This window comes from Xiphias gladius, chromosome 12 (genome assembly GCF_016859285.1).
Source record: "Xiphias gladius isolate SHS-SW01 ecotype Sanya breed wild chromosome 12, ASM1685928v1, whole genome shotgun sequence".
Classification (NCBI taxonomy): domain Eukaryota; kingdom Metazoa; phylum Chordata; class Actinopteri; order Istiophoriformes; family Xiphiidae; genus Xiphias; species Xiphias gladius.
The window spans coordinates 15758653-15785556 of record NC_053411.1 but is presented as its reverse complement, the minus strand read 5'-3'; the positions used below and the strand labels follow the sequence as shown (position 1 = coordinate 15785556).

General features: G+C 39.0%; 2 protein-coding genes across 5 annotated transcripts in view; one reads left to right on the top strand and one right to left on the bottom strand.

Moving 5' to 3' along the window:
• Positions 1-5577, bottom strand: part of hdac8 (histone deacetylase 8) — a 33269-nt gene extending 27692 nt beyond the window's left edge. For all 3 annotated transcript variants that reach the window (XR_005708558.1, XR_005708559.1, XM_040141497.1), the window contains exons 1-5: positions 5180-5577; positions 5011-5063; positions 2502-2632; positions 845-986; positions 257-369 (exon numbers count right to left, since the gene is read on the bottom strand). Coding sequence is in view for 1 of the 3 variants with exons in the window: in XM_040141497.1 (XP_039997431.1) it covers positions 257-369; positions 845-986; positions 2502-2632; positions 5011-5063; positions 5180-5293 (553 nt within the window). In the remaining 2 variants the exon portion in view is untranslated. The remainder of the gene's footprint in view (positions 1-256; positions 370-844; positions 987-2501; positions 2633-5010; positions 5064-5179) is intronic.
• A 2493-nt stretch (positions 5578-8070) lies between these two features.
• The window catches only part of phka1a (phosphorylase kinase, alpha 1a (muscle)), a 28317-nt gene continuing 9483 nt past the window's right edge, over positions 8071-26904 (top strand). For both annotated transcript variants that reach the window (XM_040140532.1, XM_040140531.1), the window contains exons 1-24: positions 8071-8374; positions 10940-11098; positions 11396-11443; positions 12198-12366; positions 13052-13134; positions 13272-13352; positions 14982-15080; positions 15181-15327; positions 16020-16073; positions 17160-17282; positions 17387-17482; positions 17679-17786; positions 18533-18611; positions 18822-18956; positions 19430-19539; positions 19916-20060; positions 20293-20371; positions 21063-21208; positions 24243-24404; positions 24574-24668; positions 24853-24998; positions 25789-25942; positions 26498-26656; positions 26750-26879. In XM_040140532.1, coding sequence (XP_039996466.1) covers positions 8297-8374; positions 10940-11098; positions 11396-11443; positions 12198-12366; positions 13052-13134; positions 13272-13352; positions 14982-15080; positions 15181-15327; positions 16020-16073; positions 17160-17282; positions 17387-17482; positions 17679-17786; positions 18533-18611; positions 18822-18956; positions 19430-19539; positions 19916-20060; positions 20293-20371; positions 21063-21208; positions 24243-24404; positions 24574-24668; positions 24853-24998; positions 25789-25942; positions 26498-26656; positions 26750-26879 — 2785 coding nt within the window. In that variant the 5' untranslated portion in view covers positions 8071-8296. The remainder of the gene's footprint in view (positions 8375-10939; positions 11099-11395; positions 11444-12197; positions 12367-13051; positions 13135-13271; positions 13353-14981; positions 15081-15180; positions 15328-16019; positions 16074-17159; positions 17283-17386; positions 17483-17678; positions 17787-18532; positions 18612-18821; positions 18957-19429; positions 19540-19915; positions 20061-20292; positions 20372-21062; positions 21209-24242; positions 24405-24573; positions 24669-24852; positions 24999-25788; positions 25943-26497; positions 26657-26749; positions 26880-26904) is intronic.

Here is a 26904-nt window from a genome sequence, read left to right as displayed (position 1 = left end):
GTTGGATATCCAGTTGCTTTATGGGGATATTTTTAAAACTGCACGCCTCCACTAAGAACGCTCTGGGGGATCTGCAGGTTTTCAGAGAGGTAAACTCATTGAGCTGAATTTCAGCCTGATAATAAATATGATTAAAAAACAAAACAAACAAAAGAAGCTTATTTCTAACTAAACAAAGTCTGGGAACCAGAGTTTGTTTAGAAGACGACGCAACTTTACTTGTGCGCACTGAGAATTTTATTGTTTGTGTGTGTACCATCTCCATGATGCAGGTCAACGTCCACATAGAGGACACGCTCATATTTCTCTCTCAGTTTGAGGATTCCCAGCACAGCGTCGTTCACATAACAGAAACCCGACGCCTCATCCCTGGAGGAGAAAGACAGAAAAATGGAGACGTAAATGACAGTGAAGTGCTTTGGAATTCTTACCTTTACCTATAATCATATATCTACCCATCAGCTCATTTGATGTAATTGAGGAGGAGAGCAGGCGGTGCCTAAAATTGTTTTTCGAAAGTTAGTAGTATGGTTAAATACCAAAAATAAACTAAGATTTTATTTTTGTTAGATGGACCAAAACTTTACAAGATAAATAGTCAGGGAAACAGAAAAACCTGTTCAAAGGTCATCTTTTATTTAGTTACAGTACAAGCTAAATCTGTGCTTGTGCTATTTGGCTCAACAGATGTCTAAATTACACATGGGGCTGAAATTCACTGTCAGACGAATTTAATGCGTCCTCAACGCGTCTTGCGTGCATTCGCATCTGTACCTAGAGCTTTCCGACCACCCGGGACGCAGGTCAATGCCAGGTATGAACAGGGCCTAACTGGCCGTCTTACTTCTTAGCGTGGTGCCACCCCCCTGCCCAGTTGATGGCCACTTCACTCTTCTGGTCCAGCAGACACTGGGCTGCGGTCAGTGTAGCGCCACCGACTGCTGCCGCATAGTCAAATATCCCCTCCACCACCGGACAGTCATAACCTGGACAAACACAGAAGGGAGGGAGATGAAGGGCAAAATAAATAAATAAATCAAGCATTGTACGTGTTAACTTCAAATTACTTGTTTTGTATGGAAAGAGTCCTGTTATTTACATTAACATGAAAAAAGCACACAGAGTAATATACTGTAGATGCAGGCAATAAATGTGCGATAACAACAGTTACTATAATTTCTTATTTGAACATTTCTAAAACATACACTTAAACATAAATAAACAGGAATAACAAGTCATGAAGAAAACTCCAGCAATCCCAGAGGAAATTGTATTTATTCCTTATTGATTTTCTGTGAAACCTTTTAGCCTTTGATTGGAACTTTTTTTTTTTTTTTTCTGCACAGACAGCACTTGTAAAGGCTAACTCACGCCTTCACAAAAGAGGCTGAAGAAAACTGATGGGAGTAGAATGAGAAACGAGACAAAGAAAGAAAAATAAGAAGAAAGGACGGGAGGAAGACAGAAATAAGGGGGGTGAATGGATGTGGTCGGTGGGAAAACAATGGAGTGTGCTGTCAGATAAACAGAGGAGAAGCTGGAGAGAGATGGCAGAGAGAGAGAAAGGTCTTAATCTGGGAAAAGGCGGAGCAGTTTGCTTTTGCAGCTTGACAGAAGGATGGATCAGAGAGAGGTGTGAAGAATACAAAAGGAGAAAGAGCACAGGATGAGGGATGAGTCAAGGATATAAAGAAGAGCCAGGGTGGAAGAGGGTGAAGGAAAGGAGGGAGAGGAGAGATAAGAGATAGGGAATGAGTCAAGGAAATAAAAACAAGGATTATTTTAAAGTTACAAATGCAAACTTTGGTGATGGATGGACTGATGGTCGGGTAGACATCCAAGACCAACAAGCCAAGGATGGGATCTTTTTGACAGCGTCCCACTCGGTATAGGTTGAGTTGGGATGAGGCAGAGTCAACCCTGGGTTAAAATATCCCAGATTTTATAAAATGCACTGCTGTCTCAACCAAAGCAAAAAGACTATGTGAAACGGACAACAAAGGCATATGCAGATGATAATTTCGAGTTAATTTTTTATTTTAAATCCAGTGTTACACTGCCCCCTGCTGCCAACAAACATGCGCTGCATATGAATTCTAAAGAAGACTTCCCCATCCCACTTTCCACTGTAGTCCCTCTGTTTCCTTTTTTATATGGCATTTAAATCTACCATGAATGCTCGCATGACATCAAATTACAGTGAAATATGTCTTTAAAGAATAAGAGGGATCACCCAACACTATTTAGAGACGCTAACATCTGGAAGCCTGCCTCTGAAATGATGAAAAAGTACTTGTATGTGTTCTCTGGTAATCTAAATTTAGTCGCAGTTCATGACTGAACACTCCATCAAACAAATAATATACAAGCCTATGTAGGTAGATTTTGAATGGACACTCTAGTGGGTTCTTTACATGAAAGATGGGCAGAATGAAGAGATTCTAATGATTAATATTTATAAGTTATCGTGGCCAGTACAGGTTATTCCTGGCGTTCCTCACCCAGGCCATAGTCGACTGACTGGGGGTCATCGTTGTCTCCATCCTGGCTGATTTTATGAAGATGCTCCAGGTAGGAATCTGTGTGGAACTTGGCCATTTCCTCTATGGTGGCCACATGAGGCTTCACTGTGCTGAAGAAAAGACCCAAAAAAATAAAAAAATTATGGTATTAATGATACTTGCTGCTTCCAAAATAATTTGTTGTATACACAGTGGCAGAGAAACTCATTTTTCTGACTGGTTTATTCACTGAGCTGTCAAATAAAGTACCATGTGTGAATAAAGCCACAGTAACCTGCAGACAACTACAGGTTATTTATAGGAGTCTGCGACCTGGTGATGCTTTTAGATCAGAAACCACAGAGTGTATTGCGCAACGCTGCAGAAAATATTGGCACAACACAGCCAGTGGTAAGAGAAAATGCCAACTGCACAGAAACTGCTGTGCCAACATTAAATACATCAACAGAGTAAATACTTCTTTGATATACTGGCATTCGAAATAATTGGGATTGGGATATGGAGCAAAAAATACCACCATCATCCTCTATATCCATTAGTTAAAAGAACTAAATACACGGTACAAGCTGATAATCATTTGCTAATGTGCAAAGAATCATTTTTGTGCAGTTATCAAATGAAATACAATCATAAATGGTATAAATTCGAAGGGGAAATGCCTTCTGGGAAAAAAAATATTTGACAAAACATCAAAACACTAGGTTTCAAGAAACTATATAATACATGGCTATAGACCATTTCACTACAGCTTTATGCAAGACATATGGAAGATATTTCATTACATGAATATTAAACCAATTTCACTCAAAGATAAGCTTAAAGACATCTGCGTGCAGCGAGCCACAGCGAAACCTAAGCAACCGCGGAGATTTAGAAATTAGTAAATATAAAAAGGGACTAATGAATAGAAGCTACTGACAAACCTAGTGCACCAACATCTGTGACCGTTTTTAAGACTTGAGAGCAAAAACCTTTAAGCTTTAGATTTAAGGTAAAAAACATCCTGTTAAGGACCAGTAGACACCCTACATACTGTATGTTGTAAAGGAGGCAAATCTACCCACTGTGCTGAGATGTGTAAATCACACGCCCGGGAAAATACATGCAGGCGATCGTACTGCATGTGTCGTCATGGGATACGCGTTGCTGGATGAGATTAAAGCTGAGCTCAAATTGGTGTCTTCAAATTGCTCGTTTCGTCTTAACCAAGAGTCCCAAAGCTGAAGACTTTTCATTTATATATCACATACGACAAAGAAAAGCATCAAATCTTCCCATGTGAGAAGCTGGAACCTGCATATTCTCGCAGTTTTGGCTTGATAGTTGACTGAAGCCATTATTGCCTCCAAGCCATCTTGGAGCTTTCGTGGCCTAGACGTCAACTGACGTCTCAGCTGAATTGATCTCTTTTATTGTACATCTCTCAACTGACATTTCAACTGCTCTCAGCTGTTGGTTTTCACCTGGGTTTATTAATTCAGCTACTTGCGCTGCTTACGTGACGCTGAAATCTCTCGTGCTTTCAGCGATTACGCTTCAGCCGACTTCAACAGTTCTCAGCGCTAACGCTCTGGAAGCCGCCTCAGGTCCTTTCAGTTAATACGTGTTAGAGCTGCTACGATTAGTCGATCAAAAGAAAATTAATCTGCAGCTATTTTGATGATCGGTTAATCGTTTAAGTAATTTTTCAAGCAAAAATGCCAAACGTTTCCTTGTTCCAGCTTCTCGAATGTGAGAATTTTGCTGTTTTTCTTGCTCCTACCTTTTAGTAAATTGAATATTTATATATTATTATTATAAGGATTTAAATTTGGCTGCTACCTTTTTATGCACTTTTATTACTGTTATATTATTTTACTTTGATTACTACTCTGTCTTTATCTTTATCCCTTCTTTTATACAAATACTGTTTCTCAGGGATGTTAAGCAAATTTCGTTGTACTGGAGATGTGCAATGACAATAAAAGGCCTTCATTCATTCATTTATTGATTAATTAATTTATATTTTATGGTTTTGGACTGTTGGTTGGACAAAATAAGACATTTAATACTGTCACCTGGTGAGTAAGTTAATGTGAAGGGCATTTATCTCCGTGTTTTCTGATGTTTTATGGACCAAATTGAACAAGAAACCAATCTGAGAATGAATGGTGAACCGAAATAATCCTTAGTTGCAGCCTTAAGATACATTTTAAGACATTTAAGTCACACCTTTGGCACTTGCCAATTTCAGTCTGACCTGTTCCCTTTTCCTCATAATATGACTGCTCGTCCATCTTTCTATCTATCTGTCTATAGGTCAGCACTCTTACATTTTCCTCAGAAAATGTAGCCTTTTCTAGTTTAAACCTGGAGCTAGCCAAACAAATTGCTCCTGCACAGCATGTGGAGCTATCCTGCTCTCTGATTTAAAAAAAAAAAATGTATTTCAATCTCTCTCTTTTAGCAACATTTGGGTTAGAAAACACAAATACCAACAACAACTCACCTCATATGTTCAAGCAGCCCATAGGCTTCTATCAGTGAGTGGACCATACTCGCCTGGAAATGGGGGGGGAATTAGAGATTATTAGTTAAGAAACACTGTCTGACCGATGCGAGACCAATTATAAACCGGTAATTAGCTTCAATAACACTCCTCATTCAACCCAACTCACCCGGTTTGGCACTTTGGATAAAGTGTCGCAAGTCTCGATGTACTCCGAACTGTAAACATACGCGACTCTCCGTTTGCTACAGCTTTCATCGTCGCTGTCTCCTCTGCGACTCATTTACGGCGGAGAGAATATAAATGATTATCCCGAAACTGAAGCTAAAACAAATTCACGGCGAAGCGGTGCGAGCGGCGTCCTCCTCCTAAAGTCTGGTGTTACACCGTCAACATTCCCCCACCCGGCAAAGGTCGGTTCACTTGGTTAGAGGGAAATATGAAGATAACAAAATGTAAATATATGTATTTTTATACTGCGGGACGATTTTCTCTAGTTTTAAACAAGGACATTTCTATGATTTTTGTTCCCGGTAAAACGGAGCGCTGCTGCTAATGGTCCCCAAACATCGAATCCAACGTTCCGCAGCGCTGACTTTTTTTTTTTTTTTTTTTTTTTTTTTACGCACGGAGCGCGGAGCGAGAAGCATCCTGGGATTTATTGTAGTCTTTTCTCTAAAGAAGCCAAAGGGGGCAATTGGTGATAAAGTTAGTGTTTAATATTGATTGTACTATTGAAGGGGCTCGATATTGAAAGGCAACTAGATGAACAGGGTTTTTTTTTCTTTGTATAACTGCTTTCATTATTATTCATAATAAGATATGGACTGACTCTGAGGCAAATTTTGAGCACTTTTGATATGTCACAAGAAGGCTATGGAAACACATGGTATTTTGTTTAACGTGGTATGGACACATAGTTGCTTTAATGAATGCATTTATTTTTTCTTTTTTATTGACTCACTATCCTTTTATATGTATGTATTTGAATGCTCTGACTGTATCTCTGGTATAAACAAATAAATAATAAAGAAATAGATTTTTTTTTTTTTTAAGTAGTTAAAGTTTCGAGGCATTTTCTGCAACGCTTTAGATGAATTAGGACACGACTTCCCAAACTGACACATCTCCAGTCATCAGACTGTACTTTTAAATTCTGTGGGTGTTGAAGTTTAATGAAAATAATCACATTTCCGGCCCATTTTCCTCTATTTGTGCTTGGCCAAAGCCACAAAATGCAATAAATTTTATATTGCGGAAGGCATAACTGGCGATGGCAATTTCCGACAACCTGCAGTGAACAAAGGAAAAACAGGAGGCTCTACTCGGGACAGCTCTTGGGTAGTGGTGAAGGACGTGTTCAGATCTTTTACTTAAGTAAAATTACTACAACCACACTGTAAAAAAAAAAAAAAAAAAAAAAAAACACTCCATTACAATGTCCTGCGTTGTAAAAGTTACTGAAGTATTTTATTTATCATTGACTCCATCCATGCTGCTGGATAACGCACTGATAAAACAATAAGTCTGCTTTGCAACGGTAGCGTTTGGGAGTTTTCTGTTGTTTTTGCCTCAGGTTGCTTCCTGGTTGCGTTTGACAACACCTGCCCCAAGACCGTTCACGTACTCCCGCAAAGCAGTCTCTAGTTATTTTTAGGCCTTTTAACTTTTCCCGAGACGCATGTTAACAACGTAGGTTTACTAGTTTCATCCTGAACTGACATTCTGCCAGTGGTCTGCTAGACTGTGCAAACTCCACATAGCAAGTTACACGGGTACCAAGTTATTTTCAAAGAAGAATAGCATTTCCTGGTTCAAATTTCAAAATAAAATACTCCATAAACACAGTAAATGTCTTTTACACCCAATACTCCTGGTATAAAAGGAAAAATACATTTAGAACAATGAACGTGCAGTAAATAAAAATGCAACTATTTTCATTCATCTGAAGTATTGTAATTTTTATTTTTGAAATTCTGCGGCTGGAAAACCTTGAAAACCCTGTTTCTTTCTTTATTTGTAACATTTCTGATTTTCAGGTGCTGCATGTTTTTAAATGGGTGGAGAGTAGCCAACATCCATTTGGATTAACAATTAAAAAAAAAACCCAAATTGGTTCAACTGAGAAAATCACTGGTGCACCTGCTAAAAGTTTGTTTGACTGAAGAGATATTTTGGTGATGCAAAGCTACTGTAATGTCTATCTAGCAATTAAATTACACAAAGACCTAATTTGCAAAAGTGTTACTCGACAACTTTACTGAACCTTACATCACCACAATCCACCAAAACAGTCTTCTGTCTTACAGGTGCAGCATTACAGGCCTACACTCTCAGTACTTTTTTGGTTTTGTACAGGTGTGGGACATCACAATAAAACACGAATAAAAAGATTTTTAAAATATATACGTTAAGCAGCATCTTATATGTTGACTTGAAAAATCAGAAGCATGCTACATGCAAACGTACGACAAAGGTCCCTAACCGGAACTGTAGCCAGGGAAATTTATTCTTTAAAGGTGCTGGTATGTGTTACATTTGACCCTTTTAGAGCTTTTATTCTCGTGAGTCTGAAACTCCAAAACTGATTAAGAAAATGCCCACAAATAAGGATACATGGTTAAATATATATGGATCCAAAATACATACGTTACACGAGAGGGCAGTATATGGGATCTTAGAAATACTGAGGTCCACAGCCTCTCCACCCCCACCCAGATAATCTTGAAAAGACCTGAAATTTCTTTAAAAATGTGCCTGATCAGTTTGCGTTAAATTCATTCAACTGTTTTGTTATTTTGTATTTATTTAAGACAATTGTATCTGTATATATTTATGCGTGGATGTATCTATATATATATATATATATATATATATATATACACACACACTATATTCAAATATTCAGATATTGGTACCCGTCTTTTAAAAACACACTATGTATGACTCTAAATTATAAAGAGATAAACGGAAAGTAAGTGCTTTTGTTTTGAAGGCGACATCTCCACACTTCCTGGTTCGCGTCCGTTACCTGTCGCCAGCTTACGGCGGCTTCAGGTTACGGCACTCGCTGGGTCTCCGGTCGCTACCGCTGTTCTTGGCGACTTCGCTGCAGCACAGGCAGCAGCTTTCCTGGTCGCCTTGAAAGTTGTCTTCCCTTTCGGATTTTTTTTTGTTCACGGACTTCTGAGACGCGCCGGGGGGAAAAAAAAAAAATGACTTTGCCGTCGCGGATTTAAACGAGTTTGTTATCGCTGAACCAAACTGAACCGTTGACTTTGTCACCATGAGAAGTAGGAGCAACTCGGGCGTTAAGCTGGACAATTATACCCGGATGGTGCACCAGACTATCCTGAAACACCAAGTAGGTTCTTTAATTCTGCGTTTCACGTCTATTTGTTAAGATTAAACGAAAACAGTGGCTTCTTCGTAACCGCAGGCAGGTAGTGTTAGCTAGTCCACTGGGAGCCAATCTTCAAATGTTTTCATGCATGCGGCAGGAGAAGTAAAATGACATTTCGCAAGACAACAGTGCCCTTTCAAACACACACACATACACACACACACACACAACACACACACACACGCATTGCTTTTGTGGTCATTTTTAAGTGACTGTGTAAGAACTGAGCTACACTGAAGCTACGAAGTTGTGTTAGTTATTTTTTTTTTTCTGTATGTGTGATTGTTCAACACGTGACTGGACGTTGACGCGCTGTCAACGACACCCTCCGCTCTCCCGGGAAGGATTTCCACAAGACTTTGGTACCAGGTCGCGGGGATTTGCACCCTCCGGAGAGGTGTTGGGGATTTGTTGACGTCGGGACTCTGTGCCAGCCAGCACAGTCCTTCCACACCAAACTGGGAGAAACCATTGCTTCACGGACCTGGCGTTTGTGCACGGGGCCACCTGTCACGTCCAGAGTTGTTCGTGTTCTCATATATTGTCCGAAATATCGCTGCGTGCCACAGCATGAGGGATTCCCTTCGTCCGACCTTTAGGAAAAAAAAACAAAAAACTGCACCGGTATTTGCACATGGGTGTCTGCATACTTTTGGCCATCTAGTGTAGTGCGTCCCTTAGCCCCTAACACTAACTTCTGCCACGACAAGTACATTTTCTACCCCCAACTCTTACCCCAACTTTAACCTAAACACAAGTCTTAACCCCTCAAACAGCTCGCTGAAGGGCCAGAATGCCCCAACTTTCCTAAAAATGTCTTTAAGCTGAAGGTCTAATACTGACACACACACACACACACACACCTCTCACCTATCTTCTCTCTCCTCCTGTCGTCTGCTCAGTGTTTCCCCATAACACCAAAAAAGGAATTAGAGTGAAAGCTGAAAAGTGAATCCTTCTCCTTTGCAGCAGCAGGTTAGAAACAGCGGTCTGGAACTGATGACATCGATAACTGTCCCGTTTCACGTGGTGCAAATAACACGTTCAGATTTTACCAGACAGCACAGAATTTAATACCAATTAAGCTCAGAATACGGACAGAAAACTCCGGGGCGCAGATAAAAGAAATCTGCAATAAGAAGAATCACTAAGTTAGATAAATCTTAGCAGCCCAGAGGCCAGGTAAGATTGCAGGACTTTCTGTAAGGCCTATTTGACATGATGCTTGTGTGTCTTTTGGTTGAGGTGGGAAACTGAAATGAATACCCAAAATCCACCTGGACAGGATTCAGATCAAGAATCACACCCGTCGTACTCTTTATAGAAGTTGTGTTTTGGATTTTAAATTGTTGTCGAGATGATTAGAGGTAGAGGAGTTCTGGTTGGGGTTTGATCCTGCACCATTCGGGTTTGGGATCTCACCTCTCAACCGTCTGGCCTCTCCAGAGTCCACTCGCAAGCCTGTCGAAACTAGATTGGAGTTGACCTGGAATTTGAAAGTGGACATACCCGGTGTGAAGTCACCTTTGAATCTGTCCCAAATGGCTGCCAGCCACCCAGCCAGCCTGCAGTTGTATACAGCCCGCTGCTCGGATGGATGACTGCACTAATGACCAAATCTGGTCACCGAGAGCAGAGGCTTTCTGCAGCTAAGAGCCAGGTCATCGATAATTCATTTAATTAAGAATGATGAATGCATAGGTAGTAAATCAGTCTGTTCTTGCCCAACGGCGTGACGAGCCAAAGGAAGCAAGCGGTCTTATGGGAAATGTGATTTTGGGATATGTTGTGCTTTTTAAAGAATCAACCTGTTCCTCGCATATGGTCCAGCTGCCCAGATAATGTGGTTTATCTGAGCTGATGTGAAATAAGAAGATACACGCCAACTGTCACAAACTCTGGCAGAGATAGCTCTAAAACTATAAGCAAATAATGTTCGTTTTTACCAATGTTCACAGAAAAATAACCAATTTTTATATATTTTTTTTTTTAAAGGTGAAGGTTGACCTAAATAGATTTTCACACACATTTCATGTTCCCACACGAGCAGAGGTTGTTTTTTCTGCTACAAGAAGACAGCGTGTACTGCAGTTTGTAGTACATCACAGCTTAGAATAGGATTCATGTCTAAAACAAGTAGGTGATGCACAGAAGATCAATTAGCAACCATTTTAATTTTTGTTTAACCTTTCTAGTCACTTTTTTTAAACAATAATGACAAAAATTCACTGATGCCAGCTGCTCAAGTGTGAATGTTTGCAGGTTTTCCTAGTCTTGTGAATAATTAATAGTGAAAAATGAATTGGGGAATTAATCAGCAGAATAAAAAGGGATAAACATTATATGAAGTCAAAGGGGGAAGAAAATGCAAATAAGCTGCTGCACATGCACCAGAGTCCCTCAAAGTAATAAAAACATCAGTTAAGTTACTTTTTTTTGCCCTCCAAATGTTAACTACTGACCTGTGACCTTTGGTGTTTTTATTTTTTTGTTTGTTTTTTTTGTGTGTGTGTGTTTGTCTGGCAGGATCCAGTAACGGGTCTTCTGCCTGGCAGCAAAGACCAGCCGGACGCCTGGGTCAGAGACAATGTTTACAGCATCGTGTCGGTGTGGGCCCTCAGCCTTGCCTACAGGAAGAACGCTGACAGGGATGAAGACAAGGCTAAGGCCTATGAACTGGAGCAGGTAGGCATGCGTTTGTGTTTGGGATATCAACAAAAAACAAGGTATTGAGGTTGAGAGGAAATATTTTTATTCCCTTGAAGTAACATACTGTGTTTTTTTTTCTCAAAAAGTACACAGCTGAGTTGAATGCACTAGTCCATGTCCCAGAGCGGAGAGTGCTGGCCCGTCCTTTCTGCTGATGAAGGGCCCTGTCTGGGTCTCATGTTTCTCTGCCTGGACACCAGGAGCGGGTGTGTTGAAAATGTTGACATTTAACCATCCCTCTCTCTCTCTCTCTCTCTCTCTCTCTCTCTCTAGAGTGTGGTAAAGCTAATGAGAGGTGTCCTTCAGTGTATTATGAGGCAGGTAAGTCAGGTCAAAATTATATTTTTTTCTCGAGCAGACATGCTTTTTCTTTGTGCTGTGCTTTCCCTCGTTAAGCGCTTTGACACGCACCTTTCCCTCTGTATCAGTCTCTTACTGTTTCACAAACACACACACGACAGGATGAGACATAGACACAGGTGTTGGACAATGTCCTAGCAATAACAGTAAATAAAGTGGAGGTAAAACCTGCTCATGCACCGTTTTAAGCCTAGGATAAATCCTACTGACATAAATTCTAACTATTTCTTACAGAAGTGCCTCAGATTGATATCTCGGTGTTGATACCTGTTCTTAAATTAACAAAATGTTGATGTTTATAGATCCAATAACCAGACAGGAAGGTCTCTTTCCTGAAAAATCAGAGTTCTTCAGCATATTGATAGAAATCCTGTAAAAAATGTTTTAATTCTGATATTGCTGTAAAGCAGTGGTCTAATAGAGTCAGAGATACAGTGGTCAAGGCTATCTCAGTACTAATGACTGAAAAGTCTCTGAATTGCTGTTTGGCTCATCCCTGGTACAGTGGTACGTGCTCCTGACCTTCCAGAGCTCTAGAATAATCTCTATATTAAATACATGTCATATCGCTAGGGACTACATCATTCTAAGTGTATTTTGTGCTTTACTGACAACCTTGTGATTTCTTTTGTTCGATACTCAATTATTGATTTGATCTTGTTAGGCCTGTTGTCTTCAAGTCCTTTGACAACTCTCTCCGCTCGTGTCCCCCCAGCTGGATAAGGTGGAGAAGTTTAAGTACAGCAGAAGCACCTCAGACTCTCTCCATGCCAAGTACAACACCAGGACCTGTGCTCCAGTTGTTGGAGACGACCAGTGGGGTCACCTACAGGTCGACGCCACCTCACTCTTCCTGTTCTTCCTCGCTCAGATGACCGCATCTGGTAAATATGCACACAAAGAGCCATTTTTTGCATTTTAAAGGACAAATTGTTGCACTCGTGCCCCATTTACACTTTTTATTAACATGCAGTTTGTATCTGGGTTCGGTATCAGGCTAAATGACTGCAGCAAAACTGTGCAGCTTGCATTTACACCTGGCTGAAATCTGATCACAATGCAAACCAGACTATGTCCAGATGTGACCTTATCCAATTAAGATTTACAGATACGGATTGCATGGTTTTTCTAGCAGGTTTAAATGGGGTCTTAAGATGCTTTTCTAGTTCTGTAGTGGGACAAAACCAGTTCATGCCAAGTAAATTTCTTTGATTATTTCAGAGTTTTTTAGTTTTGAAATATATCAAATCACCAGGAGGATCGTTTTAGTCCATATGTGTGATCCCTGTTTGAGTGTCTTCATTTCTCAAAAATCAAGGTAATGTAGAAGAGAAATTGGCAAAGGAAGTGGTTGGAGGGACAACGATATTTTTCCTTAGGAAGCAGAACCACAGGAACTGTAATATTGTAGCATAGCAATTGGTCATCAATGAAAATCTTTTATGTTTCGTAAAACAATGTCAGCAGCTTTTTACATGTCTGTCTTGACTCTGAAAATGATTGGTATTCTGTGCCTTGATAAATTAACATTCCTGCATGCATGCGTGTATGTTTACATGCGTGTTCCAGGTCTTCATATTGTCTACACCCAAGATGAAGTGGACGTAGTTCAGAATCTCATGTTCTACATCGAGGCAGCTTACAAAGTGGCGGTGAGTGCTCATTCATTCACCCTCAAACTCAAACTCTTTGACATAAAATTACACTCTGCAGTGTTTCACTTTGTATGTTGCTATTTTTTCTTTAAGGCAGCATTAACATTGTCGTTTGCTTTTCTGGTTCCCCGCAGGATTATGGGATGTGGGAAAGAGGAGACAAAACCAATCAGGGCATCACTGAGATTAACGCCAGCTCTATAGGCATGGCCAAGGTTAATACACACACACACAAACATACAGTAAATACATGAATATATACAATATTAGCCGCCTCAAGCAGGTGTGAGTAGGAGAAACTGCCTGAGTGAGAGCAGAGCTTCCCACCACAGAGACAGAACAGGTGCTCCAGTAAAAATCTCTGGCACGGTGCAAGGTGTCCAGTCGCTGCAACGGCCTTTACACTGACCTTTTATACAACCCAGATTCTCCAAACTGAATCAGGATCAGATGGGAGGACTTTGTTTTGATGCTCACAGTGTACACAGCAGCACCAGTATGTCCTGACTTCAGTACGGCTAAATGCAAGCCTGCTGTCAGATAAAATCTGTAAATTATCAGTTGTGTTTTTCAGCTAAATGAGAACATGTTTTTGATGTTGTTGGATGGTTCTTGACCAGAGATTTGTCTCATTCAGTAAAAAAAAAAATCCACATCCTTCAAATATAATGAAACTTAAAAAAAAACCCCAACAAACTTTGTAGTTATGAGGTTTTTAAATAATACGGTACTCACTCTCTCTGTGCCTGACCCAGTGCTGTCCTTGGCCGGCAGTGAACGGGAGGTATCAGGTTCTCTCTGGTCTTCTAAGAAAAGCCTCTGGCTCAGAAATAACACAGTACTCGCAGTACTCAACCAAGTCAACACACACACACACACACACACACACACACACACACACACACACACACACACACACACACACACACACAGACACACAGTTTAATTTAAGACTTTGGAAACAGGCACCACTGCAATACCTTCCCTGCTCCATTAATTACATGTAGTTTTTAGAATTTATATGAGCAAAACAGCATGAAGTGAATGTAATACACACTTTTACAGTGTTGTGTACTGATGTACTAATACTTTATTTATTAGTTTTATATATGTATGTATATATATATATGTGTGTGTGTGTGTGTGTGTGTGTGTGTGTGTGTATATCTATATATCTATATATATATATATATATCTATATATATATCTATATATATATATATATATATATATATATATATATATATATATATATAGATATAGATATATATATATAGATATATATATATATATATATATATATATATATATATATATATATATATATATATATATATATATATATATATATATATATATATATATATATATAGATATATATATATATATATATATATATACATATACATATACATACGCGTACATAATACTGCCATATATGTATTTACATGATACACATAATGTGTATGTAGACACTACAGATAATACTGTGTTTTATATGTGTATTATATAAAATAATACAAATATAAATATATGTGTATTATAATACGTTAGTTTTGTTTTGATCGACTAATTGATTAATCGAGTAATAGTTGCAGCTTTGATTCGTTTATTTGAAATGAATGAAATTGGATTTGCAGAGACTTTTTGTGAAATTGTGCTTAAACCGATCAGGGTGTTTCTTTGTGAAGATCACTGAAAAACAACACGTCTGTAGACTATACTGCACTGTACTGTACTAGGCCGCACAGTGCTGTATGTATAATGTTACACATCATGCTACAACATACTTTACTGTTGTCTTGCTTTTAATGAGGGCGACGTGACTGCTGTGTGTCCTCCAGGCAGCTCTGGAGGTGTTGGACGACCTCAACCTGTTTGGAGCAAAGGGAGGACCTGGATCGGTGGTCCACGCTTTGGCTGATGACATACAGCACTGCCAGGTATACAAACACACACATACACACACAATTATATATTCTGTTGAAAAACAGTATCTTTTAGCTCGAATTTATCCCCCACTCTTTCTGTTTCCCTCTTCAGTCCATCCTGACCTCCATGTTACCCAGAGCGTCCATCTCTAAAGAGGTGGATGCCGGAGTCCTGTCCATTATCTCTTACCCTGCTTTTGCAGTTGAGGACATTAGCATAGTCAACATGACCAAGGAGGAGATCATCTCTAAACTTCAGGTCAGAGAAGTTTATTGAAGTAGGAAACATTTAGTAGCTTGTCTTTACAATCAACAGCAACATGGTCAGCATCTGGAAAGAGGAGATCAAACCTAACAGGAAAAAAAACAGCAGCAAAGAGAGAGAGGAAAAACAGTAAACCTTCATATTTGAGAAACTACAACCAGCAAATGTTTATACTTTATACTGTATGTTATGATTTGTATAATTTTCTATCATTCGACTTTTCGATTGGTGTTTTTTTTTTTTGAAACAGTCTAATGTATTTAAAAAAACACACCATATTGTACTTTCTTAGGAATAAAATGATTAAAAACCTAGATGTAGTTTCCATCGATGCCTGTGGGGTTTTCACAGTCCACCACCATTAGGTTTGGAGACAGGCATTCAGTCGGTTAATCAACTCATTCTGAATTCTCAACTCTGAATTTGTGTCTGAAACCATGTAAAGTTTGTATTAACAGCCAAAGAAATGACAAAGACGATATCATGTGAGTAATTGTTGGACAGTTAGTCAGGGAGAGGAGGAAGAGGCACAGTATTTTTAGTTTGTCGTATAGTGTGTGGGTGTGTGTGTGTGTGGGTGTGTGTGGGTGGGTGGTCATTATAGTCCAGATGAGCAAATGCATCTAAGGGACAAATTTAAAAATGCATCTTACTGCGGATGTTTGAACCTCTCTCTGTCTTTTCAGGGTCGATACGGCTGCTGCAGGTTTCTCAGAGACGGACACAAAACGCCTAAAGAGGTAAACTCCCTGTAAAGGTGGATGCTACCCCTGTAGGTCCCTGTGTATTATTTTTCCTGTCAGAAAACCCATTTAACTTATTTTTTTCAGATAAGCAATGGACAGAAATGATACACGGTATCTACATGTTGCTCCGTTTTATGTTTTCATCATAAAAAGCAGCGATGAGACGATGGGGGGGGGTTATGCACTTTGAGGGTTTTTTTTTTTTTTTTTTTGACAACATTATATTAATTAGACAACATTTCAGACTTTGTCAGGATTGTCCTGGACTTGTTTCCATTGTTGTCCCTGGTGTTTTCACAGTCCATCAACCATTCATCAAGCGGAGATGGTGATTGATGTCTGGCATTAAGGAATATTAGAAAAAAACAGAAACTTAAAAACTAGAAAACTAATCATGTGAACAATAAGTCCCTGTTTTTGGAAGCAGACAAGGTTAAGAAGTATTTCATTTTTCAGCCCCATTATATTGCAAAGCAGTTTGATTTAGATTTTTAACTCCAAAAATAACAATGTTTATAACTTTTACGCACAAATCATAGCACTCCCTCATTCAGAAACTAGGAGCTTTCAGATAGGAGTGTGTGTGACGGCAGGATAGTGGAGTTCTGGTAAGCCCTGACCTACTTCTAAGGTGCACAGAGAAGGGAGATGGTCTTCAGGGGTCAGGGGTCAAATCTCCAGCGAAACTGGCCCAAAAAAATAACTTTATTTTGTCACAGAAATGCAGGCAGCGGTCTGTCTTTCCCAAATCGACTCAGACCTTTTCGTAAATTATTATTTGTGCTGCAGGGGGTCTAGTGCAGCAGATCAGCTTTCAAATGGAGCTTGCAGGTATAGGCCCCAGTGTCAGCAAGCATCCAAACTGCTAAAGTGTCCTTGAGAGAGACACTGAAACCCTATCAGTTTCAGATGTGTTGATTTGTAGATGACATCCGATCTTTACATAGAGGAGAGAAGTTTTCCTGCAGGGATCAACGAAATATCACATTCATATTATTATATTCTGCACTAAAACACGTTGAGGTAATTTAAGAAAAGGGCCCAGCAGCAAATAGTTCTTTCTTTCCGTTTTTTCTCCAGGATCCAAACAGACTGTATTACGAGTCTGCAGAGCTGAAGCTGTTCGAGAACATCGAGTGTGAGTGGCCGCTGTTCTGGACCTACCTCATACTGGATGGCATTTTTATCAACAGCCCTGAACAGGTAATTTACACCTGTTTCCAATCATCATTCTTTGAAAGTGCATGTACACACCTCTTATCTGCTGTGGATGTTTACAAGGTAAATATTTGTGTTAATTCATCCAGGTGCAGGAGTACCAGGAGGCTCTGGAGGGCATCCTGATCAAACAGAAAGACGGGATACGACTGGTGCCAGAGCTCTACAGTGTCCCCCCAGATAAGGTAATGAATTCAGCACTGGCTAATCTTTATAAGGTGCTGTTAATGGGTGTATAGTGTTAGCTACAATCAGCTGCCATCATTGAAATTCTTAGATTTTGAATTTGCCAGCGTTGGATATGTATATCTTTACCATTTTGGGTGTGTTTTATGACTTTAACATGGTTTCATTCTGTTGTATGTTCATATACACAAACAGGTGGAGGAGGAATACATAAACCCTCACTCTGTGGAGAGGGTTCCTATGGGCAAATGTCCCCTGAAATGGGGACAGTCTCTGTACATCCTGGGAAACCTTTTGGCCGAGGTGAGCCGTCATTTCATCAGCTAACACTTAAAAAACAGAGAGCACTGCAATCACAATTAATCATTGTCTAATATTTTAATAACACACTTACGGATGATTTATATACATTTATATACTAAGCGTCATAATAAAGTTTATCAGCTGTATCAGTCATTGTTTTTTTTTACTTATTATTTAGCTTTTTTGTTGCTTTATTTGTTTATTTTTTTAATCTTTCCAATTCATGTGGACCCTTCTATTAGCTATTCTTACTGCTTTTTTATTTGAGCTTAATTTAAATAAATCACTTCATATTCTTTTTTATTATTATTTAAATGCAAAACAAAATAAATTACCTTTATAATTTCATTATGACTAACTTTGCTGTTCTTATGTTGGCGACTGTCATGAATCTTATATCAGACATGTATTTTACTATTAAATGATAGAGCACATTACCTTTTAAAATGCTGATAATCAGTTGTTTAATTATATAATGAATCAGTATGACCTCAAATAAGGGTCAATAAGATTTTGAGCTTGTGAGATGAGGTATGATTTAAAAGCCGGGGGCTGAAATCAGGTTTTGTTGCACAAAGACTGTCTAAAAACAAGAGAAGATTGCATGACCCTTATATGAAACCATAAACTTTCTTTTTATGACTCCAAATGTTCCAATGACATTACGTGTCATCTTAATTTGCTGTTGTTTTTGCTCAGTTAGTCAGAGGGGCTCCGACTTTTTCAAGCTCTGTCTCATTTTTCAGGGTTTTCTTGCCCCCGGAGAGATTGACCCTCTGAACCGGCGTTTTTCTACCATCCCTAAGCCTGATGTGGTTGTACAGGGTGAGTTCTCAGGAAACATGATGAGGCATTAGGGTTGAAACTTCTAGATGAATTGACAGCGAAATGTGTCTTTTGCCCAGGCCACAATTTTTTGAAGTCCTGTTATTTTGCAGCCATTTCCCCCTTAGAAAATGTATTGTAGTTATTCATATGCAATAGTGTGTGCGGAGTTTTTCGATGCATGTTAAAACCCTCTTTCTCCTCTTTCAGTGTCAATTCTTGCAGAGAGTGATGAGATTAAAGAAATTCTGCTGAAGCACGGTATAGAAGTGGAGACTGTGGCTGACATCCATCCCATCCACGTGCAGCCGTCCAGAGTCCTTAGCCACATTTACGCCAGACTCGGTACAGTCTCAGACAAGAATTTCTCTTTATCGCTTGCAGCTCGGTTAAAGTCTGAATCAGAAGTGACAACTTTTAGGAAATAAACAGAAAACGTCTTCTTTTTTTTCAGACTCAAAATTATGATGTCAGTAACCCACAAAAAAACACGAACTCATTTCAAGAACATGGAAAACAGTAGAACTGGTGACAGCAATATATCACAGACATACTGTTACTTGCTTCACATACTCTGTTGGCGAGGGAGGTCTTGTGCCATTGAAGAGTAATACTGCTTGGACAAATAGTGGGTTGCAGCTAATTTTAAAACATCTAATTGTTCACATTATTTATAAAACATCAGATCTGAATTTACACAAAAGGACAAAAAGAAGAATTGAGGCACTTTCAGCTGAGAGGTTAATAACTAGAAAATGCTCAAGTCTCCACTCAAGCCACCACTCAGCTTTTAATGTTTTATGCCGGCTCTGTTTTAGGGCGTAACCCGAGGCTGGGTCTGACAGGACGACCCTACAGGAGCATCGGAGTGCTGGGAACCTCCAAGTTCTACATCATCAGGAACACCATCTTCTCATTCACACCTGAGGTCAGTAAGAAAACACGCGAGTGAATATCATTCAGATTTCCAGTTGTTCATGTAAGAATCACAGCTAGTAAAACTGCTACCACCATTCTCATTAGTAAGAGTAGTACATAAAATTTAAATGAAAACTGCGCTACTATAATTTATGAAAACCAGACTGGTTTTTGAACGGAGTAGGATGTGATTTTATTTCCAAAATATCTAGGAGATAACTTGATTATAGCTTGAAAATGAAAACAGCATAAAAGGCCATATACTGCAGTAAAACTATGAATTTCCATGCCCAAGCTTTTCATGTTCATGATTTCATGAAAACATGTTCCTGGTGAAACGGAATAAAAAAATATTAAATCCGGATTTCCGATAATTATCCCTCCAGTTCATTGACCACCAGCAGTTCTACTTGGCGTTGGACAACAAGATGATCGTGGAGATGTTGAGGACAGAAATCGCCTACCTCTCGTCCAGATGGAGGATGACTGGACGACCCACCGTCACTTTTCCCATTTCACAGACTATGCTGAGTGAATAAACACACACACACACACACACACATGCGCGCGCGCGTGCGCACACTCACTCACTCACTCACTCACTCACTCACCCACTAACTCACTCACACTCACACTCACACACACACACACCTTGTATCTGAAAGTGCTTAAAATGTCTCAAGTTATATAAACATAAAGCCTTAAAGTGTTGGGAAAGGGTCTTAAATGAGTCTGTGTGTTCCTCTTTTTGCATGCGCTTTAGCTGAAGACCATACAAACCTGGACCCGGCAGTCTTGGCTACACTGAACAAGTTACAGGATGGATACTACGGAGGAGCGAGGTGAATTTTACCAAGGACACCGAGGTCAAGTCTCATGTATCGTTTCTGGGAATTTAGGGATTTTAGTGACAGGAAAAGGAGTTTACGTTGTACATTTACAGCCAAAAAATATACACCGTTGATTTTTCAGGCTGGTTCTGGTGATTTTTTTAGACAAGTCATAAAAAATAGTAAATTAAATGAAATTCAAATGAGAGGATTTAGTATTTCCCGACCAGAATTACTGTATATTCTGGGAGTTTAATGTAAATGAGAAGTAAGAAGATAAAATTTACAGGGAATAAAAATGTTAAATGAATTAATTAAATGAGAAAATTTAAAAACAATCAGAAAAATATCATTTTTGTTTTTTTTCTGTGTGTGTGTTATTCAGGTATTTCTGTGGAGGGGTGACAAAGGAAGTTGGGTTTATAACCACAGTGTCTCTTCTGAAAATTACTTGCTACAGCCCCGAAAATCCTGCAGTTCAAATACCGTCTTTGTGACTGAGTTGGTGTATCATCACCAGCATTTGCTATTTAGTTTGACCATAGAGCATTTTGTTATGATATCCTTGTTAGACATTTTGGCCTACATTTCATTAATTTGTGAAATATAACATATGATAACGTGCCTAAAAATAGACTTTAAAACATTTACAAAACTTCAAAACTTCTCTTTTCCCCTTCATCCTCGTCTTCCTCCTCTCTAGGATCCAGACAGGGAAGCTGTCGGAGTTCTTGACCACTTCCTGTTTCGCTCACCTCAGTTTCCTGGACGGTAAGGGTCCTGGCAGCATGGGCCGCCAAAACGAGGAGTATGATGATGATGATGATGATGATGATGATGAGGATGATGGTGATGATGATGATGATGATGATGATGATGATGATGATGATGATGATGATGATGATGATGATGATGATGATGATGATGATGGTGATGATGATGATGATGATGATGATGATGATGATGATGATGATGATGATGATGATGATGATGATGATGATGATGATGATGATGATGATGATGATGATGATGATGATGATGATGATGATGATGATGATGATGATGATGATGATGATGATGATGATGATGATGATGATGATGATGATGATGATGATGATGATGATGATGATGATGATGATGATGATGATGATGATGATGATGATGATGATGATGATGATGATGATGATGATGATGATGATGATGATGATGATGATGATGATGATGATGATGATGATGATGATGATGATGATGATGATGATGATGATGATGATGATGATGATGATGATGATGATGATGATGATGATGATGATGATGATGATGATGATGATGATGATGATGATGATGATGATGATGATGATGATGATGATGATGATGATGATGATGATGATGATGATGATGATGATGATGATGATGATGATGATGATGATGATGATGATGATGATGATGATGATGATGATGATGATGATGATGATGATGATGATGATGATGATGATGATGATGATGATGATGATGATGATGATGATGATGATGATGATGATGATGATGATGATGATGATGATGATGATGATGATGATGATGATGATGATGATGATGATGATGATGATGATGATGATGATGATGATGATGATGATGATGATGATGATGATGATGATGATGATGATGATGATGATGATGATGATGATGATGATGATGATGATGATGATGATGATGATGATGATGATGATGATGATGATGATGATGATGATGATGATGATGATGATGATGATGATGATGATGATGATGATGATGATGATGATGATGATGATGATGATGATGATGATGATGATGATGATGATGATGATGATGATGATGATGATGATGATGATGATGATGATGATGATGATGATGATGATGATGATGATGATGATGATGATGATGATGATGATGATGATGATGATGATGATGATGATGATGATGATGATGATGATGATGATGATGATGATGATGATGATGATGATGATGATGATGATGATGATGATGATGATGATGATGATGATGATGATGATGATGATGATGATGATGATGATGATGATGATGATGATGATGATGATGATGATGATGATGATGATGATGATGATGATGATGATGATGATGATGATGATGATGATGATGATGATGATGATGATGATGATGATGATGATGATGATGATGATGATGATGATGATGATGATGATGATGATGATGATGATGATGATGATGATGATGATGATGATGATGATGATGATGATGATGATGATGATGATGATGATGATGATGATGATGATGATGATGATGATGATGATGATGATGATGATGATGATGATGATGATGATGATGATGATGATGATGATGATGATGATGATGATGATGATGATGATGATGATGATGATGATGATGATGATGATGATGATGATGATGATGATGATGATGATGATGATGATGATGATGATGATGATGATGATGATGATGATGATGATGATGATGATGATGATGATGATGATGATGATGATGATGATGATGATGATGATGATGATGATGATGATGATGATGATGATGATGATGATGATGATGATGATGATGATGATGATGATGATGATGATGATGATGATGATGATGATGATGATGATGATGATGATGATGATGATGATGATGATGATGATGATGATGATGATGATGATGATGATGATGATGATGATGATGATGATGATGATGATGATGATGATGATGACGATGATGATGATGATGATGATGATGATGATGATGATGATGATGAGGGTGGCTCAATATTAACTTCCTGGTTTATTCTCATGTCACATCATTACTGATCTTTGACCCCCACACCTCATCCCCATCCTCTGTGCATCTCATTGTGTGATGTTAGAAGATTAAGCTTAGATTTTTTTCAACTTTGAGGTGAGGACCTGACCTGGGGCCACTTCGCATGCAGACAGGATGCGAAAAAAATTCCTTACAAATACATACAGTAGTTGTTTTGGAATTTTTAAAGGAAAAAAAATTGAACTAGTAAAATATTTAAACTTTTAATCATTTATATATTCAATTTAAATCTCTCATCTCTTCAGAGCTCAGGGGCCTTGGCTTGAAAAAGTTGAGAAACACTGCTTTGCACGCCTTTGCTTGTTGGTAAATGAGACTTGTTCAATAATACTGAATTTAAACTTTATGGATTATAGATCCCTGATAATGTTGTGTTAATTGCGTTGTGTGCACGTCTGGCTTGATTCAGCGTACGCACATGTTTTAAAATGACTTGTCTGACAGCTACTGTTTGTTAATGGATGCATGTGTCAACGGATGATCCTCATATTCACATTTTGGTTGTGGAAAATAATTTTTCACAGTTGAAGCTTATTCATAAATTAACTTAAGCACCCCCTTGGTGAATGTAGCCATGTTCAGACAAAAAGTGTCACAGTGTATATCTTAACATAACCTCAAATAAAACAAAAGCTGTATGTTTGGTTAACTATCCCAAGGTGTGCGTGGAGCCATTTTTGTTTTATAGGGATTTGGGTTAAGAAATCCTTTAGATATTATCATTATTTTAATGAGGTCAGACAATTTACATGGTTAGGTTTAAACGATAGGGTCCTCTGACTTTTTAAGGACCTGTGTGTAAACTAAATAAAGGTGAGTTGTGAATCTTGTGAGTTTAAAAAACGCTTTTTTAAACCTTTTTCTTTTCTTCCCTCTGTGACTCTCATTGTTTCTCTTTATCCCTCTCTCATCTCTTCATCCTCACTTCCATGTTTTCCCCATCCTGTTCTTTCCATCCCACTCTCCTTCATTCCCTTTTTTCCATTTTCTGTCTCCTTTTCATCTGTCCTTTTGTCCACTTCTCCAGAGGCCGATGACCTCGCTCAGTACCTGGATTACCTGTTGGCCCAAGCTGTCCCCAAGAAGCACAAAAAGCAGGTCAGGGGTTTGGGAAGGTTCAGGGCTGTTGCCACCAAAACAAAGGATATGCTGTCTCTGATCAACAAGGCTCAGGACCTCAACATACAGAGTGAGTGGATCCATATTCTGGGACTGGAATTATCTTCACAAAATGAGATATTCCAAATACCAATACATCTACGTGGAGAATGAAGCAACATTTTAGGTAGCTTCTGAAGATACAGCAGCACTCGCTGAGAGCACACAACTCTGTGTTTTGCTTTGTTTTTTTTGTCCAGATGTCAACATGTACCTGCCAAACAAACTGTTCCGCTCTCCTCATCCGTCACTCCACCTGAACCTCCCAGGCTCCTCTGAAGGGCAGGAAACTCCGGTGTGTTTTTGTGTCCTTTTAATCTCGATGTAGCACAGGGTTTTTTTCTTCCCTTTTATTTATTCTCCGCTGCTGTTCTTCTTTAATCTACAGACACTACACCATCCCTCTTGCCCTCCAGTCTTTCATCACATTCTCTGTAATCATCCCAATCCAACTTTAACTTTCCACCTCTGTCCTCCAGGCTCCAAATGTGCCAGTCACAATACAGAGCGGCATCCCCAGAGATGATAGTGGAGCCATCGATTGCAACCATTTGGTCCAGCTGCTAAAAGAAACACACAGTCTTGAGGACCAGGCAGATATACTCTACATCCTCTTCAAAGACAAGTGAGACGCACAATTTTATAGAGCTGTATTGTGACCGCTCTTTTCCGAAACATTTTTCAAATATGTGACGTAATTTTTCCGTTCAGCATCAACTTTAGACTCTTTCCAACTCAGCGGAGGTTTCCCCACCTGCACACTTCCAACTAGCACAAAAAACAATATGTCTTAAAGTTTTTCCAGTAATTTAATGTGTGATCATTTTCAGAGCGGGGCAGTCGTTTTCGTACATTCCTGTATTTGGAGAGATGTAAAAGGAGCTGGTTGTATGTTTTTAAGATAAACACAAAGAGCCCTTCTTTCCCAGAAAAGCTACAGGCAGTAGCCGAGAATTCACCAGCTGTTTTCTTGAACATTTGGCATAATTATTTTTATTTATAAATATGTTTGTGTGTGTGTATCCCTTTTCCATCGTTTACTCATAATTATTATAAAGAAATATTATAATTACTTGTATGGTACCCTGAAAACGGTTCCATACAGGATTGATAACGGCGTTAGGCCAAAATCAAAAATGAAAATAAACGAAAACGATAAAAATATTATAGAGTATTAAAAACAATACCAATAAAAACCAACAGGAAAAACTTTTTGTTCAAACATTTTAATCTTCAACATTTTCCAACATGTTTATATTTGCATATGTATTTTAATGGCCGGTGACAACACCAACAGTTCAAAATAGCATAAAAGTGCTGCTGAACTGCATGAAATTCAAACTTTTCCTGCCAACTCTGACTGTGTAACCTTCATTAGACTCCCTGCGTGTGTGTTATGTGCGTCTTTTTAACAGGGGTATGAACTGGGACACTAATCTGCACGGGAAAGGCTCCACGGTGCAGTCTCTGCTGACTGACCTCTATGAAAAGGCGGGTGAACTCAAACACTGGGGCCTCATCAGGATGATCTCTGGCATACTGAAGAAGAAGGTGGAAGAGCTCGACTCGGTACGACACACACACTCATGCTAAGACAGCCGCGGTTATTGATAAAACAGAGTGGCATTCAGTGACTGGATAGTTTTTCCCTCTGATAAGGAGGCCATGTTTTCTTGTCTCAAAAAAAGTGGAATTTGACTAAGGCATCAATAATTTTTTAGTAAGAATTATAAAAACTAACAAAAGTCCTAAAGGGAACTTTGCATGTCAAGGAAACCTATTTATCTTATAACTTAAAAACTAATAAATCATGTTTTTAGGTGTAACAGTTAGTTGAATTGCATTGGAAAAGGTTTGAGTTCGAAAAAGTCCTTTTTAGTGTTTTAATCCATCCATTTATCTTTTGTCTCCACCTTTTCTTTGACTTTTGTTTCTCAGCGTTTTCTCTAATTTTTCTGTGGTATTTTTTGAATTATTTCTCTCATTTTTATTTATAATACCTATCAGCAATTATCATCCAGATCTTCCCTCACTTATAATCCTCTTCCTCTAGTTCTTCACACATTTTCCAAAGCTCTTTTCTGATTGGTTCTGATCTCTCTCTCTCTCCCTCCCTCCCTGTAGGCCTGCTCTGATTTGCTGGCGCACCAGAAGCACCTGACCGTGGGTGTACCTCCTGAACCCAGAGAGAAAACCATCACCGCTCCCATACCTCCAGACCAGCTGGCTGCGCTCATCGATGAGGCCAGCGACAACAACATCAGCGTGGCCATACTCACTCAGGTGAGTCGTATCCTCCGGTGTCATCCGTGAATTTTTCCCTCTTGTGTTCCTCCTTCATCTTTTCTCCCTCCCTCCTTCTCGTCCATACATCAGGAGATCATGGTGTACCTGGCTATGAGCATAAGGACTCAGCCCGCTCTGTTCAGCGAGATGTTCAGGCTCCGTATCGGTCTCATCATCCAGGTCATGGCCACCGAACTGGCCCACTCACTCAACTGCTCAGGTTAGACGGGAAGAACATTATATTT